Below are 18,017 nucleotides of genomic sequence, written 5' to 3'. Positions count from 1 at the left end.
CGGAGTGTCAGCCTTTCGCTCAGCACCTTCCTTCCCCGCTGCCTGAGGGTCTGACGTGGCTCTGGGCACAGAGACTGTGGTGGGACATGTTTCTTTCCAGTCTGCTGTGGGTTTGGCCATCCATTATTCTGCCTCGGTCACAGCTCTGTGTCTTTTTCAGTTGTATGACGTCAGCAGCACACCAGATAGTCTTATAACCAGAAAGTTAGAAGACTGGTTTTGTTTGGTGTTGTTTTAAAGATGTATTTATTGAGAGAGTGTGCACAAGCCTGTGCGAGCTGGGGGAGGGGCAGAGGGAGAGTCTTCCGCAGGCCCCACGCCCAGCCTGACGCAGGGCTGGATCTCTCTACCCTGAGATCATGACCTGAGTCGACATCAAGAGTCCCACGCTTACCCGACTGAGCCACCCAGGCGCCCCTTGTTTGTTGTTTAAAGCAAACATAGCAACTAGCACATACTTGTCCTTGGGAACACCATTTCAGAGCTATGACCTCAGTGATCTAGACACACAACTGTGATCCTGGCGGGACTCAGGACACATTCTGAGCATGTCCTATGAAAAACAAACCCTTCTCCTTACTTTATAGTTACGGCTTGTTTTTTCCTGGATTGATTACCTACTCTGTTAAATAGATTTGGTTCTGACTTACTGAGACTTGGTTCTGTTTTCTAGAAAAGTGTGAGATCGTGGTCTAAATCAGGGTTCTCACACTATGGTTCACAGTCTGGCCACCCTATTTTCGTAAATAATTTGTTGAAACGCAGCCATACCCACTCATTTATGTATCACTGTGGCTGCTTTTGAACTGCAGGGCACAGTTGTGTAGTTGCAACAGACTTTATGGCCTGCAAAGCTTAAAATATTTACTGTCTGGCCCTTTGCAGAAAACGTCTGCCAACCTCTGGTCTAAATTTATACTCTGTGTTTAAATATTTCCCTAAAACCACTCCGTTCCAATTTGTAGAAACTTGGACGGTTCAGAACTCAGAGATTGTTTTTCTTGATGCTTTCAGACATATGTAGTCTGAGTTTCCTATGCTGTGCTCAGCTGACTACCCATTTATTTGTCTATTCTTGGATGTCGTGAGACCAGAAGATCTCACTTGTGTCCTAGATATTAAATTCTCAGGAAGGACTTTAGAGAGGGAAGAATGAAGGGGGGGTAAAGGAAGGGGGAATGAACCCACAAGAGACTGTGGACTCTGGGAAACAAACTGAGGGCTTCAGAGGGGAGGGGGATGGGGGAATGGGATAGGCCGGTGATGGGTATTAAGGAGGGCACGCATTGCATGGTGCACTGGGTGTTATATGCAAACAGTGAATCATGGAACACTACATCAAAAACTAATGATGTACTGTGAGGTGACTAACATAACATAATAAAAAATTTAAAAAGAAAAAAAAAGAGGACTTTAGAATTTACGACCCACAGTATTCCACACTTAGGGGAGGGCTACCTGCCTGTGTAAAAAACCACTCTTCTAGGAGAATGTGGGTGGCTTGGGTAAGCGGGTTTGCTTCTTACAACTTACCCTCTGTAACTGTAGGTGGTATTTGTGCGAATGGAAAGGGAGTGCCCAGTTTTGTCGGCACACACTGATGCTATCTGGATCTAAAATGGACAGGTGAAGACAGTGAAATCCCTATGAAGCATATTATATATAATATATATATCTCCTGGTGAAAAGTTTCAGGACCTCTCAGTGAAAATTATACCTTTATTCATTTAATACATTTAATAACACTAAGGATGTTACATATATCTTAAGTGAATTTCTTTTTTTAAAAGCAACTTTCTTGGGTTGTAACTCATATGTAATCTTAGTACATTTCTATTCTACAGAAAAGCTAGTTTATTTTATAGGAGACATAGTGGACTATAGATTTTTTTGACCTGCTCAGGTTATCAATCTATACTGTTTCTCTTTTTCAGTCTTTGGTTTGTCTGGGCACTTGCATATTATAGAAGTGATGCACTATTCTGAAACTATTTAGAACAGGCCATTCGTTCGTTCTTCGGGAATGTTTAACTTTTCATCTTGCTGCTTCTTCTGTGTGTACCTTTTTTTTTTTTTTAACTCTATAAATATTTACCAAGTTGCACAGCATTTGTTATGGCGGAAAACAAATGATATAATTCTTGCCCTGCAGATGCTTATAGTTGGGTATAAAAAGAAAGCATAAATATTTAAAACGCTGCAACTAGCCTGGGTCTTAGAGGAATCACAAGGAATACACAAGGATGTAATTAAAACTAAGGGAAAGGTGCTCCCAGTTCAGATTTCAGCTCAGGACTTGCTGAGGCTTCATGAATAGAGCGAGCGATAAAATACAGCAAGCACAGGCTTAAAAGAGGTCGGAGGAGGACAGAGTGAAATTAAAAATTAAAGTTGCATGTGGTATGTGGAAGAGAAGGTTTGGAGGCACCAGGAGGCAGGGATTTGAGCATCACTGTTTCTTGGGGAGTTGGCGGGGACTGGGAGATGCCAGGGAAGGCTTCACAGAAGAAATACTACCGAGTAGGTACTTGGAGGACGCACGGAAGGAATTCACCCAGTGTACGAGTGGAGCATGGGTGTGGTACAGACCAGCGTCACATCCTGAGGGACTGCCGGCAAGTCGTTCTGGAGTGTGACGTTCTGGAAGGGTGTGGCGGGAGGTTGGGGTTGGCAGGTAGGTAAGTCCAAAGACCTTAGCCCTTGAAGGTACAGAGAACAGGAGATGAATTTTCTGCAGGGAAGCGAAATACTGAAATGTGTGTTTCCAGTGGTGTGCTCAGTATCTGTGTGCGGTGAGTGAGGGAAGGAAAGGCTTGTGGCTGGACAGGTCAGGAAGGCCGCTGGGGGGCTGAGAGGCGAGCTGGCCGAAGGGTTCGAATGGGCCTCAAGGAAAGGGAAGGCTGTTTTTGAAGGGCAAGGGAAGAATGCACCATTGTCTTCGGAAGATGGGCCTTTGAGTGGCTTTGAATGCAACATTTATGAAATCCGAGGAGATGTAGTGAAAAACGGTGGGCGGAGGACGAGATTGTAGACAGTCTTGAAAGCCAGAAAATTTGGCCTTTGCCTCACTCCTGAGGAGAGATAGGCGATGAAAACCCCTTTGCATCCGCACGTGCATACCCTGCCCTCTCCTGTTACAAGGGTGACTGTGTCCCCGCGAGGCCCACCCCTCTGCCTGTGCGCTCCCTCCAGCCCCCTTCCTGAGCCACTGGAGGACCTCACAACCACACTCGTCCACTCTCCCCTGAATCTTCAGCTTTTCCTGGATCATTCTCAGAATCCTAAAGTTCGCCATGGTGCCTCTTACCCTGACTGAACAGCCTTCCTAACCCACTCGCCTACTCTCTGCTTTCCTTTACAGGGAACATCCCTGAGATTATTTTGTCTCCCTGTGCTCCCCCTGCCCCCCCTCCTGTGGAAGCCTTCCGGTCACTGTTCCGCAGAAACTGCCCGTCAAGTTCTGCAGGACCAGGGACTTGTGCCCAGGGGTCTCGGCCTTCTCAGTGGTGTCATTTGATCTGAAGCGGTTGATCTTGAAGTGCTTTCTTTGCTAGGCCTCTTGGTTCTCAAATCCTGCCTCACCGATAGCTCTTCTCGGTCTTTCTCCCCTTTCCAGCCTGTAAATGTTGATGTGCCCTTTATTCTCAGAAACTTCTCATCCAGGCCCATGACTTTAAATGCCACCCATAGTCAGCCGACTCACGGACTTCTGTCTGTGGCCTGGACTGCGCCCCCGAGTTCCGGACTTGAATCTCACCACTTAGTTAGCACCTCTACTTAGATCCCCCCCTGGGCTTCTTAAATTAATGTATCCAGAATGTAATTCTGGATTCCTCTCCTTCCCTAGGCCTGCTTCTGTCCTACTTTCCTGGTTAGTAACTGGTCACTGTTCTACCAAGTGCCCAGCCAAGGAATTTGGAGGGATACTTGACCCCTTTTTCTTTCTCCTTCATCACCCACATCCAGCCCATCCGGATATATACCAAATCCAGTCATTTGTCATCACCTTTACTTTCCAGGCCTACAGCACTGCTTCTTGTCCCCTGGATCGTTACAGCCAGCCTCCACATGGCTTCTTTGCTTCCACACTTGGCAGCCAGAGTGACCCATATAAAATACATTGATCGTATAAGTCCTCTGCTCAAACCCATTGGTGTCTTCCTATCACACTCACGGATGACCCATTGGTGTCTTCCAGGCATGCATCATGGAGGACATAGAGTCCCCACTGTCCACAAGGCCTGTGGTCTTGCTCTGACCTCCTCACCTGCCATTTTCTGCCTTTACTCCTCAGAAAACTGCAGAAAGGATATGACCGGGCCATTCACTAGGGAAGTAGAAGTGGCTCAGAAATGTATGGATAGATGTCCAGCATCCCTAGGTATTGAGGAAAAACAAAATGAAATGTAGTACAATATTTTACCTACCCATTTTGGTAGAGTTGAATGGTGATCTGTAAGACTTGGTAAATGAGCCCTGACTTAAACCGATGGGGTCTTTTTTGAGGACTGTTTGGCAAGAAGTGTGGAAGAGCCTTAACATTTTTCACAGCTTCTAAATTAGAAAGACTTTCAGAAATTCATACCACAGACATAATTGGTTGACTACAGAAATTTTTATCTGTAATTACTGAAGATTTGAAACAGCCTAACTCAATTAATGAGAGATAGTTAAATAAATTGTGGCCCATTTATACAGTAGAATACCGTGTTGTGTTAGAGCACAGAAAAAAAAAATCCGGTTACAAATTAAGATGTGTAACAGACTCATTCTTATAAACGCACATGAACGTGGATTCAGAAGAGAAACGGTAGGGATATACAGCTGGAAATTGACAGCAGTTACTGCAATCGGTGAGATTCGAAGCATTCTGTTCTCTCATTTATTTTGCAATAAGTGTTTGTTATTTTTATAATCAGGAACAGTAAGAGAAAGAAGATGAAGGCTGCATTACCCAGATGCACTGTATATACTTGACTTTGAAATGGAAGCTGCTGGGGGCTCCTGGGTGGCTCAGTCCATTAAGCATCTGCCTTCGGCTCAGGTCATGATTTCAGGGTCCTGGGATTGAGCCCTGCATCGGGCTCTCTGCTCAGTGGGGAGCCTGCTTCTCCCTCTCCCTCTGACCCTCCCCGCTGCTCGTGCTCTCTTTCTCAGATAAATAAATAAAATCTTTAAAAAGGAAAAACGAAATGGAAACCACTGGGCAGAAGTTCCTGCCGTATCCCAGTCCCTTCCTCACCGCCCTCCTGACCGTAATAAGCATTACACCTGTCCACGGAGGCGCCTTGTCTCCAGTCCCACAGGAAGACTTGTTCTTCCTTCTGTCTGAAGGCCCCCTCCTGTCTGAACTCTCCCTGCTCGCTGACTGCTCTCTCTCCTCTGTCCTCAATCGCTTTGTTTTTCCACGGGCTCTTAGCAGTACTTAGACATGCTCATGTCTGGCCCATCTTCCAAAAACAAGCGGTGGTTGCTCTGTTCCCAGCACGGTATCCAAGATGTGCTCCTCTGGGATTACTTTTTAGACCCTGCTCATATTTTTCCGGTAGATAATTAATTGTGTTTTCAGTTATTCTTTCCTTGATTTATTCACACAGTAAACATTAACTGAGTGTTTTCTGTGTGCTGAATGCCAAGGCGATAGAGATGAGTGATTTATGGCTTCTGTTTTCAAGGTGCTTACAGGGCACTGAAATGAAATAGAAATGAAAAACCAGAAACTCGTAGGGTTCCAGGTTATTCTTTGGAGGAAGAGGTACACTATATAAGTAGGTGTTTTGTCTTGTTCACTGAAAATCCTTTACCTTAACCCCACTAGTCATCAGAGAAGTGCACATTAAGCCCACAGCGGAGTCCTCCTGGGCATGTTGCAGGCTGGCCACAGGAGAGGGGCATCATCAGCTGCCGGAAGGCAGCAGAGCAGCTGGGGCGCTCCGCCGTTGGCGGAAATGCCAAGTACAGCCGTTCTGGGAAACAGGTGGATAGTTTCTTACTTATTTTACCCTGTGACTCCGTAATCTCATTCCTGGGGAGAAATAAGAGCATATGTTCACACCAACACCTGTACGTGCGTGTCCGTAGGGGCTTTTAATTCATAGCTGCCAGAAGCTGGGTACAACCTAGATGTCCCTCGCCTGGGAAGCGGAGCGCGGAGCAGAGCACGGGATTCTGCTCCACGGTGGAAGGGGACGGGCTGCCGGTGCACTCAGCAGCACGGATGAATTGCACGTGTGTTATGCCCATGGAAGAAGCCAGACTCCGGAGGCTACATGCTACACTATGCGGTTCCATTTACGTGACGAATGGAGGAGACAGAACGAGAGGATAGGAAGGAAGACAGATCCGTGAGTGCCCAGAGCTGGATGGAGGAGCTGTCAAGGGGCACGCAGGAATTTCAGGGCCGACGGAACTGCTCTGTGACTCCGCTGTATCTGTTTGTTGAAATTCATAGAACCATACATGAAAAAGAGTGAATTTTACATTTCGTAAGTTACACCTCAGTACACTTCACTTGAATATTTTTTTGAGGCAACAGAAGAAAATTTTTTTGATATGGACTCTCTCCACATTTTTTAGCAATCTAAACAATATGAAGGAATAAGGCGAGAAGCCTCATTCCTACCTTGCCGCCCACCAGCGCTTTTTCTTACGTATCTTGAAGTGTCTCGCTGCGAGTAACATCATAGATTCATACATGTTCTTCTTCTTTTTTTTTTTACTTTCCCATGCAGAACACAGCTGATGAGTATAATTCTCTGCCCTGGTCCCTTCTCCATGTAGTATATGTTATAGTTCTTTTCCTAGCAGTGCATCAAGGTCTTCCATTCTTTTCCATGGCTGCATGGCAAGCATGTTGCTAGGAGTGCATATAATTTATTTAACCAGTTCTCCCTTGATGGAGCCAGATTTTTTCCCCATCTTTTCCCCGTATACGCAGTGCCGCACCCAATAACCTTGTGTATACCGTCAGTTCTGCTCTAACGCATGTGTTGAAAACAGATTTGTTCTATGCAGTTGATCTCTCAGGGAATGGTTGGAGCCTGACCTGAATTCTGAGTTCGCACATGTGTGATCTCATCCCTGAGAAACACTAGGTGAGCACAGAGAATCGTGGAATGGGGTTGTGTAGGAAAACACAAAACACGTGCATGCACTCACCTCAGACTGCCCTCCGCACACCTGCTGTCACACCTCCCCTCTGACCCTCTGATCACAGGTAACCCTCCTTCCTCCAGTTCACAAAATCCCAGCAAGCCGCAACCTTCCCATGCCCGCCTCCCCAGGCATCCCGTGTAACACCACGCTGCCGTTCTCATTAAGTGTGTCACTGACAGGGTTTGAGTGTTAGGCCCCTAACTTCATTTTTGCTGGAAGCCCTGTGGTTTTTATTGTGTGATTTTGTGTAGTGCAGTGATTTGTGACCTGTGATCGATGTGTATCGTGTTACACAGAAGTGACCGTACCGTGGGGGGGGGGGTATCTGAAGGATAGATTTCCAAGTGAAATGTCCACAAGTTTAGTTCTGTCCTGTGGGATTAATGCTGTGATGGGATGAAGTTTGCCCAGGTGGTTGGGGTTTTCTGTTTTCATAGGAAGTGTTTATGATAGAGCTGGAGAGTGTGGGAGCATGGCTTGGGAATAATTCTGCACCCTGCCATCTTAAATCTGGAGGGGGGTCCTGGATGTGTGATGATAGTGGAGGAAGCTCTTCGCGTGTCGGTGGGAGGTGGATAACCTCGTGGAGGCAGGAATCTCAGGAAAAGGCCAAGTGCATGTCTGGCCAGAGGGATGTCTCCCTCTACTTCTTCAGAGTCACCTGAAACAGAAGAGGGCTTCAAGCTAAGACACGAGAAGGGACTAGTTACAGAATGGGAAGTGGCTGGTTGTGTGGGCCCGTGGCAATCCAGCCACATTCACCAAGTGCCATCCAGAAAGAAGGGCCTTCAGAGGCAGTTAAATCCCAGAGCTCAGACCTTGAGCCCAAGGCTGGGGCACGCAGAGCAAAGGCATTTGCTAAGAGGAGCTGATGCTTTTTTCCTAAAGAATGTGAAGGTAAAAATCAAAAATTGGAGCTTAGGGAGAACAGTTAGGAAATGTGCCCAAGTGTTTGTTTTATTTGGTTGTTAAAGTTTTCAAAAATTTTCAGACCCTCCCAGCTCTCCTCTCACTACTTCTTTAAAGAGTTCTATTGAAAAACAAAATAATTCATAATCGAGTAGGAAAACCTAACTATAAGAAGTCCACTAAAGGCCTTAGTTCCCTCAATATCAGCTTGCGCTACTGGAACCAGGAGGAAGAAAATGACTTTAACAGTCTTGAAAACCGAGTGACAATAGACTTTATGCCTTTCAATACAGTTTTGGTTTTTTTTTCCATTTTTGTTTGGTTGATAAAAATTGCTTTCTGTGTCATAAAGTGGCAGTAGGAACTATTCTAATACTGAAGATAGAAGTTAGGAAAATAGATAAAGCACCTTTGAGTAAGTCAGTATTTAAAATGTAACAAGGAAGTCATTTGTTTTCTTAGGTAATGGGAACACGGCAAGTCTGATCTGGAGACTGGTGTTGAAACCTGTGATTTTCTTGTCACCAGTGAGTTTGAAACCCTGCTCCATTGTTTGCGGATTGCATGGCTCATTTCTGCATTTTTTCATAAAGACATTGGAAAAGAAGAGTATCTCACACATTGTCAACTCTTTTTGAAAATAGTAATTACAGACTCAGATTCAGCCAAGCTGCTCTTCATTTAATTTATTACCTACTGAGGACTTCTTTGCTGATATTTCTCTGTTAAAATTTTGATTTGATATTCATATAATGACACCATAACAAATGGAATTTCAAACCCTTCATCTTAATGGAAAATCCAGTTTGCATTCCTTTGAGGCCTCTTGCCCTGTTGTATGGTTAGGAAGCTATGTCCGTTCTGTACATGTTTTATGGTTATTTGCTATAACTGTCTCGCTTTTAGAAAAATGTCTTGTGTTTTGACTCTCCCAGGATCTTAACATTGTCCATTTTATAGATACAAAATTCATTAGGAATTAGATATATATATATATATATATTTTTTAAGATTTTATTTATTTATGTGACAGAGAGACAGCCAGCGAGAGAGGGAGCACAGCAGGGGAGTGGGAGAGGAAGAAGCAGGCTCCCAGCGGAGCAGCCCGATGTGGGGCTCAATCCTGGAACGCCGGGATCACGCCCTGAGCCGAAGGCAGACGCTTAACGACTGCGCTACCCAGGCGCCCCAGGAATTAGATATTAATAGATATTTCAGTACCTTTTTTGAAACATAGGACTATTTATGACTGACTGTTCTTAAAGCTTTATTCTGGAGAAACCTCGTATTCGTTCTCTGGCTACGTAAATGCTAACCCAAGAGACTTAAGGATTGTCTATGTTACGTGATCAAGATTTTTACGAAGGAATACATGTGGGGAAAAGAGTGTGGCTCAGAGGCATTAGTTGGTTTTTCGCTTTGTTCCCCCATGTCCCCTCCCCCCGAGATTATTCTCATAATATCCCAGATCATATGCTTAGGAAAACGATAAAAGCAGTGGCATGACTTCCATCTTTAGCATGGGGAAGAAACGTCTTCCTTTGCCTCTGTCTCGGTTTTTGAACACTTGCGCACCGATGTGTTTTATTTAAAAGACAGTAGTTTCTACTCCTAAAATGAAACTTGATACATAACTTTATTATTATTTATAAAAGAATATTTATTGAGGATTTCTCTGTGTCCCAAGGACTGTGCTGACCCTTTCATTCCCCGCCCTTCCCCCAGCACCCTCTGAGGAAGGCACTGGGGTGATCCCCAGTTCTTAGCGTGGGGAGCGGATGTTGACGGAGAAACTTTCCCAGGATCACACGGTTTGATTTGTGAGCGATAGAGACGAGGCGCCAACCCATTTCTGGGTCTCCAGAGCCAAACTCAGCCACTTAAATAGATTTGCTTACCAGTTTGAATAAGGGCCGGTTTGTCAGGTGATTAGTATAAGAACATTGTTTAAAAATATTTATCATTTCTTTAATCACTTCGCCCACAATTGCTTGCTTATCTCTTATTGCCAAAAACAGTAATGTTATTTCACATGAGACCTTGTTTCTACTTCAGCCTTACTTTTAAGGGGGTTTAGCCAAATGTTGTTCCATTCACGAGGCCGACAGTTATTTCTTGATCTGATTTCCTTGTGAAACGGCATTGTTTGGTTCCAGGCTGCATATTGTACCCAAGGAATGTGTTTTAAGGTTAAGCCACTAATTTTGCTTCCAAGCTTCCACATGAGAACCTGTTAAATTCACCCAAGTGTGTCATAGCCAAAGTAGGGAACTTTTAACTTTGATTTTTCTATCTCCTGGCAGCTTTCTCTTGCTCTCTCACTGTCCCCCAGCCCCCGTGCCCACGAGCACGCCTGCGTGCTTAGACACGCGCACACAGCCTCCATAAAGTGGTTTCAAACTCTTGTGTTCTTGAAATAACTACATGGTATTGTTCAAAAGGCCTTTTGGAAAACTCTTCCCTTACGGTAGGAATAATTACTCAGCGGGGGGAAAGTCAAAATGTTTGAAATCAGCTAGAGATTTCATTTAAAATGGCACACCGGATAAGTTAACGTGCTTTCTGGATCTGTAGCAAATTAAGCATTGGTTTTATTCGGCATTTATTGAAGCATTATGTTTTCATATAGTGTCTGCTATGTGAAATGTTAAAAATAACATTTATATCTCTTCTGCAAGGAAAATTTAATGTTTTCAAATATCCGAGGGTTTGTGTTGAATCAACACCGTGTTTTGAGAAAAAATGTAATATTTTACTCTTATGATAACGTTTCTCCAGTTCTCTAGAAATTAATTAGCCCCTTCATGGTTACCCCAGCCCTGCCCTTCCTTTTTATTACATTTTAAGAAGAATCTTTTAGTGTTATCGTTGTATTGCTTAAACAGTATTGATTATTACAACTGAAACTATTAGGAAAGCATTCTTAATTTTTAAAGTGATTCTGGTTTTGTTCTCTTCAGTGACTCTCTCTCTCTTTTCTCCTAATAAAGCAAATGAAAAAACACCCTTGCCGCCAATGTGACAAATCTTTCAGCTCCTCACACAGCCTGTGCCGTCACAATCGGATCAAGCACAAAGGCATCAGGAAAGTTTATACCTGCTCGTAAGTCGTGATTTCTAATGTGGGAAGCACTGTGAAAAGGATACAGCGGGGACTTCTCTTGCGTTTTTCTTTTTTTTTTCTTTTTTTTTTTTTTAAAGATTTTATTTATTTATTCGACAGAGATAGAGACAGCCAGCGAGAGAGGGAACACAAGCAGGGGGAGTGGGAGGGGAAGAAGCAGGCTCATAGCGGAGGAGCCTGATGTGGGGCTCGATCCCATAACGCCGGGATCACGCCCTGAGCCGAAGGCAGACGCCCAACCGCTGTGCCACCCAGGCGCCCCTCTCCTGGGTTTTTCATATGTTGCCATTAACTTTCCATTTCTCTGCTGTAGTCTATAGATTTCAGTTTTTAGCCATCTTCTGTTATTTTGACATACAGTTTCTTAATTGGGTTGTAACACTTAGGAATAGTAAAATAAACAGGAGTGGCCTCTTCCCTACCCCGTGTACGTTCCTGGGTCTTCCCTGTTGACCAGAGGTACATATTCTGTGGAGAAGTGATTGATTGGCAGGTGCATGTTTGGTCACACTACGCCCAGGGAGTTGCCCGCATTCGTCGGCAGTTTGAGTGCCCGGATGTTTGGTTCAGAGCAGACCGCGTAGGGCCTGGTCATGGGTCAGTCCTTCCCTGATGCAGGGCAGCCTTTTCTCAGCACACACCCTAGGCTAAGCGACCAAATTCAAGGAATTGAGTGGGCAGGTACACTGAGTGGATGGTCGAGCCACTCGGGACGGCCACGAGCTCCTGCTTTGTTTTTGAGAACCAGAACTTGCTGTATCCTTAGTGGAAAAGCTTGATCACTCACTCCACCAGAGCATGCCTCAGGTGAATTGATAGAACACGGTTACTTACGGGAAGGCGCTTCTCGTAAAAGAGAGGACTAACAGACGCACAAGCCGTGTAGCCGGTGTGGCGTGATCAGAGCAGGGCACGGCGTATTGTGTGGCTCAGGACGCTTGTGAAGGTTGGCTGTAAGTTGGGCGGGGCTCCACTGTTCTCAGTTAGCGAGGGAAAGTTTCTCCAGTAGGGAAACTGGGACACAGACTCTCCTTCGGTGAAATTGAAGCCGGGGGTGATTTTGGTAAGATGAGAATACGGTGACCAAGGCCTGCATGTGTGAGACTGCGCTGGGAGGACCGGAGTATTTAGAAGGCAGCCCTGGCTGAGAGGAAGGTAGAAGGGGACTGTGGCATGGCTTTGTCCTTCCTCGGGTAGGTTTGTGTGTTTCTGTAGGGAGTCACTGCAAGGCAGCGAGATGCTCGGATTGTCCGGCTGATTTCCTGTATTCTTTGGGGTTCTGCTGGCTCCCGAGGCTGCCCCATAGCGGTCTCTAACATGAAATCATCAGGGTGTGCGGCCAGTCATTACAGAGTGTCCAGAAGCCTTCTGATTCTGCAGGAGACCCCGAGGTGCTGTTCACACTCGTTCTCTGTAGCGGTTCTCTTGATGTCTGACTTACAGCACCCATAGTCACCATGGCCATTAACTCTTTTTCCTTTTGTCCACTTCATTAAGAAAATGGTGAATTCATATCTTCTAAAGGAAAAACTGTTCATAATCTACAGGTTTGGGTCCCCCCCACTCACATAAGACGAAGTGAAGACTTAAAAGATTGACCTGTTTTGGTATCTGTTCAGTTTCCTATATTTTCATCTACTGAATGAACCCAGGACTTTGAGCCCTGTGATGCCATGTTTGTGCCTTGGCGAGGAACTTGGCAGGGCTAGACACCCTGTCTTCCCTTTGTTACGGCAGAGTGGACAGGAATAATTATCCACATGAAGGAATCAGGGAGGGACTTTTTTCATATTAAAGTACCTCTTACGACATAAATTCTGAGAGGACACTGAGTCATTGTAAAGAAAACTTTTGAAATTTGATATTCTCTATTTAAAAATTAAAACCCTCTAGAATTATAAATTAAGGAATACCTCAACCAAACCTAGACAAGAAATACTCCGTCTGAACCGAATCAGGCTGGTCCTATAAGGACACAAAAAAGCGACAGAAAGCCTTTTACAAAAACCGTAAAAAATTTTTCTCACCAATTGGAAACCGATACCTAGCGACATCGCTCTTTCATTTTGGACTATTGGTATTCACACGGCTCATCGGGACCCCACGGAGCATCCTGTTGGCTGGTGGAGGTCGTTCCGCGGTGAGCGGGCTCTTCAGCGTGGGCTCCTCTCCGGCAGACAGGTTACCTCCTTGTCTTTGCTCCACAGGCACTGCCCAGACTCCAGGCGCACCTTTACGAAACGGTTGATGCTGGAGAAACATATCCAGCTCATGCACGGTATTAAGGACCCTGACTTGAAAGAAATGACAGAAGCCGCCAATGAGGAGGAAACAGAAATAAAAGAAGATACCAAGGTCAAACATTGCAGATGTCCTCTTTACAGTGACGTTGTGTTCACTTGCTTTTTCCATTCATTCTCTTCCCTTTAAATGTTTCTAAAGCCAAGCCTATGCACGAAGGTATAAAATAATAGGTCATCTCCCTGCACGCCCATTCTGATCTTTCATCTTGCTCCTAAAAGGTACTAAGTTTCTTCTGTGTCTTTCCAGAAACAGCTCTAGGGATCTCCTTACATATATAATTACAGAATTTTGTGTGGACTCATGTAAACGGTGTCTTAGCCAGCAGGGATGTAGAAAGCTGGATTCTTTCTTGTTGGCAGTATATTGGTGGTGAAAGGTACCCAATAAAAATGAAGAGATTCTTCTTAGGTTCACTTTGTAATAGTAAAAGATAAAATCACAAATCTCTGCCTTGTCCCCCGGTCAGTGGATCGTGAACTTGAATCAGACAACACTATATATATTAACCTGTGGACCAGGCATGTGTGTGCTGAGTGCTATTCGAGGAGGGAGCAGTAGGGCAGACATTTAGGGGGATTCTGCTGTCTTTGGCACTGGGCTGCGTCCGGAATGTCCCTGGGTAACAGCCTGTGTGTGTGTTCAAGGAGTTAATCATTGAGTAAAGCCTAGTCAGAATACAAGTCAGACAGGAGTCGCATTAAAGTGTAATCTTTTCCCCACAAGTGATGGGGTTGGCGGGGGGGTTGGGACGGAATTAAAGAATCTTTGTGTAGGGGCAGGTTCAGGTCAGGGCTGTGTGTGAGTGCTGTCCTGTCAACAGGGCAGAAAAGACAGGTCACCGAGCAGGGAGGAAGGAGTGTCCCCCTGTCTTGGACTTTTGGGGAGCTGGAAGCATGAGGGGATTGAATGGAGGTCAGATTTAGAAAGCCACAAAGGAAGGAGAAAAGCATGGCCTGCGGGTGAGCCCTGGGACAAAGAGCAGTGAGCGTGCAGGGAAGCTCAGGAACTAGACCAGCCGGACCCTCCAGCCGCTTTGCGTGCCAGTCCCAGAAAAGGCAAAGCCCCGACATTTCTCGGCCTGCCCCCTGCCTCCCGTCTGCACCACCTGCTCGCCCTGATGCAGCCCCACTGACCTCCCTTCTGGCTCCCAGAGCCTGGATCCCAACCCTCCCCGCAACAGGCCTCTGTTCAAGTGTCACGGTCACCGAGGCCATCCCTGACTGTGCTCTGCAGCCTCACCCCCCCACCCCCACCCCTGGTTCCCATCCCCATTCGGTGCCTTGCTTTGTTCTCCTGGGGCCTGACGCTTGCTCCATCGCCTGGCTTGTGGTTTTCTGTCCCGCTGTGTTGGAACCTGCATTTTGGGGAGGCAGGGACTGGTTTGTCCGCGGCGGGGCCCAGTGGCTGCCTGGTAACATAGGAGCTCGGTTCCCATGTGCGGAGCGGATGAAAGGTGGGAGCCCCGGGGGAGCAGGGGGGGGCAGACACGAAGCTGTAGGAAACCCCGAATCCCAGAGCCCTCGCTGCCCTCGCAGCTGTAAGGCCCGGGGAGAACGGGTCATTTATGACCCGCGGGGCAGACCGATTTTCACTTGTGTCGTCCGCTTCGTTTGTTTTCTCTCGAAGGTTCCCAGCCCCAAGCGGAAGTTGGAAGAACCAGTTTTAGAGTTCCGACCTCCCAGAGGGGCAATTACCCAACCACTGAAAAAGCTAAAGATAAATGTCTTCAAGGTTCACAAGTGTGCCGTGTGCGGCTTCACCACCGAAAACCTGCTGCAGTTCCACGAACACATCCCTCAGCACAAGTCGGACGGCTCCTCCTACCAGTGCCGGGAGTGCGGCCTGTGCTACACGTCGCACGTGTCCCTGTCCAGGCACCTCTTCATCGTGCACAAGCTGAAGGAGCCCCAGCCCGTGTCCAAGCAGAACGGCGCCGGGGAAGAGAACCAGCAGGAGAACAAGCCGAGCCCCGAGGACGAGTCGCCCGACGGCGCGGTGTCCGATCGGAAGTGCAAAGTGTGCGCAAAAACGTTCGAAACGGAAGCTGCCTTAAACGCTCACATGCGGACACACGGCATGGCCTTCATTAAATCCAAAAGAGTGAGTTCAGCCGAGAAATAGCCACGGCCCTTCCGTAAGGAGAATCCCTGTCCACATTGGAAGAAAAGAGACATTTTTGTTACAAAAAGTTTGCAGTATAATAGAGTTAACAGTACTGTCTAGGCTGTTGCAATATATTCCCTTTGAGTGTACCTTCTTCACCTCGTCGTGTAGACCCTCGATAAGTATTACAACAGTATTTGAGTTTAAAAGAGTTTGTATATATTTAAATGAATAACTTTTTATACTCTTTGTTACATGTTTGTATCAGTATTTAGTGGAAAATGTTTTGAGGTTTTTGGTTTTTTTCCCTTTTTTTTTTTTAGTTTTTTGGTGTTTTGTTTTTCTTTTTCTTCTTCTTTTTTTTTTTCCCCAGGTTAGAATTTTTCTTTTTGTACTATTTCTTTAAAAACAGAGTTCTTAGTAACAGGGGCAGTTGCTGAATTCAAATAAACCATTTTGTATGTTACCGATTTGAATGGGTTAACTAATTCCAGGCTAAGATAATGCCTTTTTTAGTGTTTTTAATTTTTAGAATTCACTACATAAATTGTAGGTATCGTGGGTCTCAAAAACACTAGGGACTTTTAAGTGTCTTAGCACTACCCTCAACGTGCCTGCTCTAAGTCGGTGAGTGCACCTGTGTCAGGTCACTGCACCCCCGGCGCGTGGCGTTTTCGTTCAGGCCACGCCAGACCGTGTCGAAACCAGCCCCACAGGTAGCTTCTTTCCCAGCGGTGGATTAAACACCTCGGCCAGAACTCCAGGAAGGAGCGTGCATTTCCTTAATTCCATTGTAGAACGGGGAAGGAAAGGTATTCTAAAGGGAAAACCCAGAGGCCAGTGGTCTTCTGGACGGATTTTGCAAGGCTGGCTGGAAGAGCACAAGGAGGTCAAGTCACAAAAGGGCTGGACTACCGTAAGTCACACATCTGTAGTTAGACCAATAGATTTCTATAGTCGAGGTTTTCGTCAAGTAACTTATTAACTCTTACAAAGACACAACTAAAAATACCAAGTCTTTGGCTCTTGACAGGAAGAAAAAAAAAAAAATCACAGTTGACTTAACCCTTTGCTGTCTAAAGAGTTGGCGTTTCCTGTTCTGGGTGCTACTGCCAAACGTTCTGGTACTTGGAGTTGGGATGCACAACTTCCACCACCGACCTATCAATGCAGCAAGTGCGTGTCGCGATTGGCCGGGCGGTCACGCACGGAGCCACCAGGCTTTAGTTCGGTCGTTTCAATGAGTATCTTCAATATCAGTAGTTCTGCTGCTTCTTCGAAGCACAGCAGGGCTACTCCTCTGTCCCTTCCGTTTATAGTGCTCTGGGAGAGTTCTATTTTTCAGTTTTTGGTTTTTTTTGTGTTTTCTTTTGCATTTTATATCTTGTATTTATCCCTAAAGATGTTTTGTACTTTTTTTTTTTTTTTTAAGAAAAGAAGTTCATTTGTGTATATATAGATACTTGCATGATATACTGTAGTCAACGTTCGGTTCCTCAAAAGGTCTTGCTGCTGTCAGGTGTTACGCACTCCATCCATCATAACTGTATTAAACACATTTCATATGTAAATAAACGTGGGACATTGGCCCTTGTGCTTCTGTGAGAGAGTTATTGATGGTGGGTCTCTGACATCTTCATGAAGTTGAGGAAATGATTAATGGCAGGGACAGGCTACAGGATATTGCAGAATTCTCCACCACCACCACCCCCCAACCCCCGGAAGAATGGCGTATTCGTTCTCATTAGCAATCAGCTCTTTTGTCCCTTTCTCGTCGACTCCATCAATTCATGGGTATGATGCAAGGGCGTGATTAAGTATTCCTACACTTGAAATTCAATTGCTGTTTCTTGTTATATTTATACTTGTATTGCTCTAAGTTGTATTCATAGCACTTTCATGTGTTTCTGCATTTGAACCTTGCAATAAACCTGTGTGGTGGGCTGCACGGGTCTTAATAGTCTAGTTTTACACTTGAGGAAGCTGAGCTCAGATTCAGTTCTTTGCCTAAGCCCTCACAGCGGGTAAGTGGCTTTGCGTATTAGAACCCACATATTCTTGCTCTAAATCTTAGTGCTCGCTCTATGTGTTTATGTACATATTGACAAATAATCCATTTATTCAACAAATAAAAAGTATGTGCAAAACACGATACTAGAATTTTTGTTTGTGGCACAGTGGCTTTTATCAGATAGAGTGGAAGTCTCTCTACTCTTAAATACCCAGAAATGCTTGCCGATATAAAGTTAGCTTCATAAATGCCCAGTCGAGCATCCAAGAAAGTTTCAAAGAATGCCTTGAGATCCAAAATGAAGAAGAAATTGAAATCCAGAGTAGAAAAACAGCACACAAAGGTGCAGCTCTGGGAGGGAACCCAGATGGTTCAACTGAAGAAAGAATTGGTGAACTGGAAGACAGGTCA

General features: G+C 45.4%; 1 protein-coding gene across 1 annotated transcript in view; it reads left to right on the top strand.

The window, feature by feature from the left end:
* Positions 1–17,747, top strand: part of ZNF532 (zinc finger protein 532) — a 60,509-nt gene extending 42,762 nt beyond the window's left edge. Inside the window, exons 6-8 of the mRNA XM_008705217.2 lie at positions 11,055–11,167; positions 13,396–13,543; positions 15,119–17,747. Coding sequence (XP_008703439.2) covers positions 11,055–11,167; positions 13,396–13,543; positions 15,119–15,613 — 756 coding nt within the window. The 3' untranslated portion in view covers positions 15,614–17,747. The remainder of the gene's footprint in view (positions 1–11,054; positions 11,168–13,395; positions 13,544–15,118) is intronic.
* The last annotated feature ends 270 nt before the right edge of the window (positions 17,748–18,017 follow it).

The sequence above is a fragment of the Ursus maritimus genome, unplaced genomic scaffold (assembly GCF_017311325.1).
Source record: "Ursus maritimus isolate PB19 unplaced genomic scaffold, ASM1731132v1 scaffold_18, whole genome shotgun sequence".
Taxonomy (NCBI): domain Eukaryota; kingdom Metazoa; phylum Chordata; class Mammalia; order Carnivora; family Ursidae; genus Ursus; species Ursus maritimus.
The sequence above is the reverse complement of the archived record's forward strand: the minus strand, read 5'-3'. Positions and strand labels throughout refer to the sequence as shown.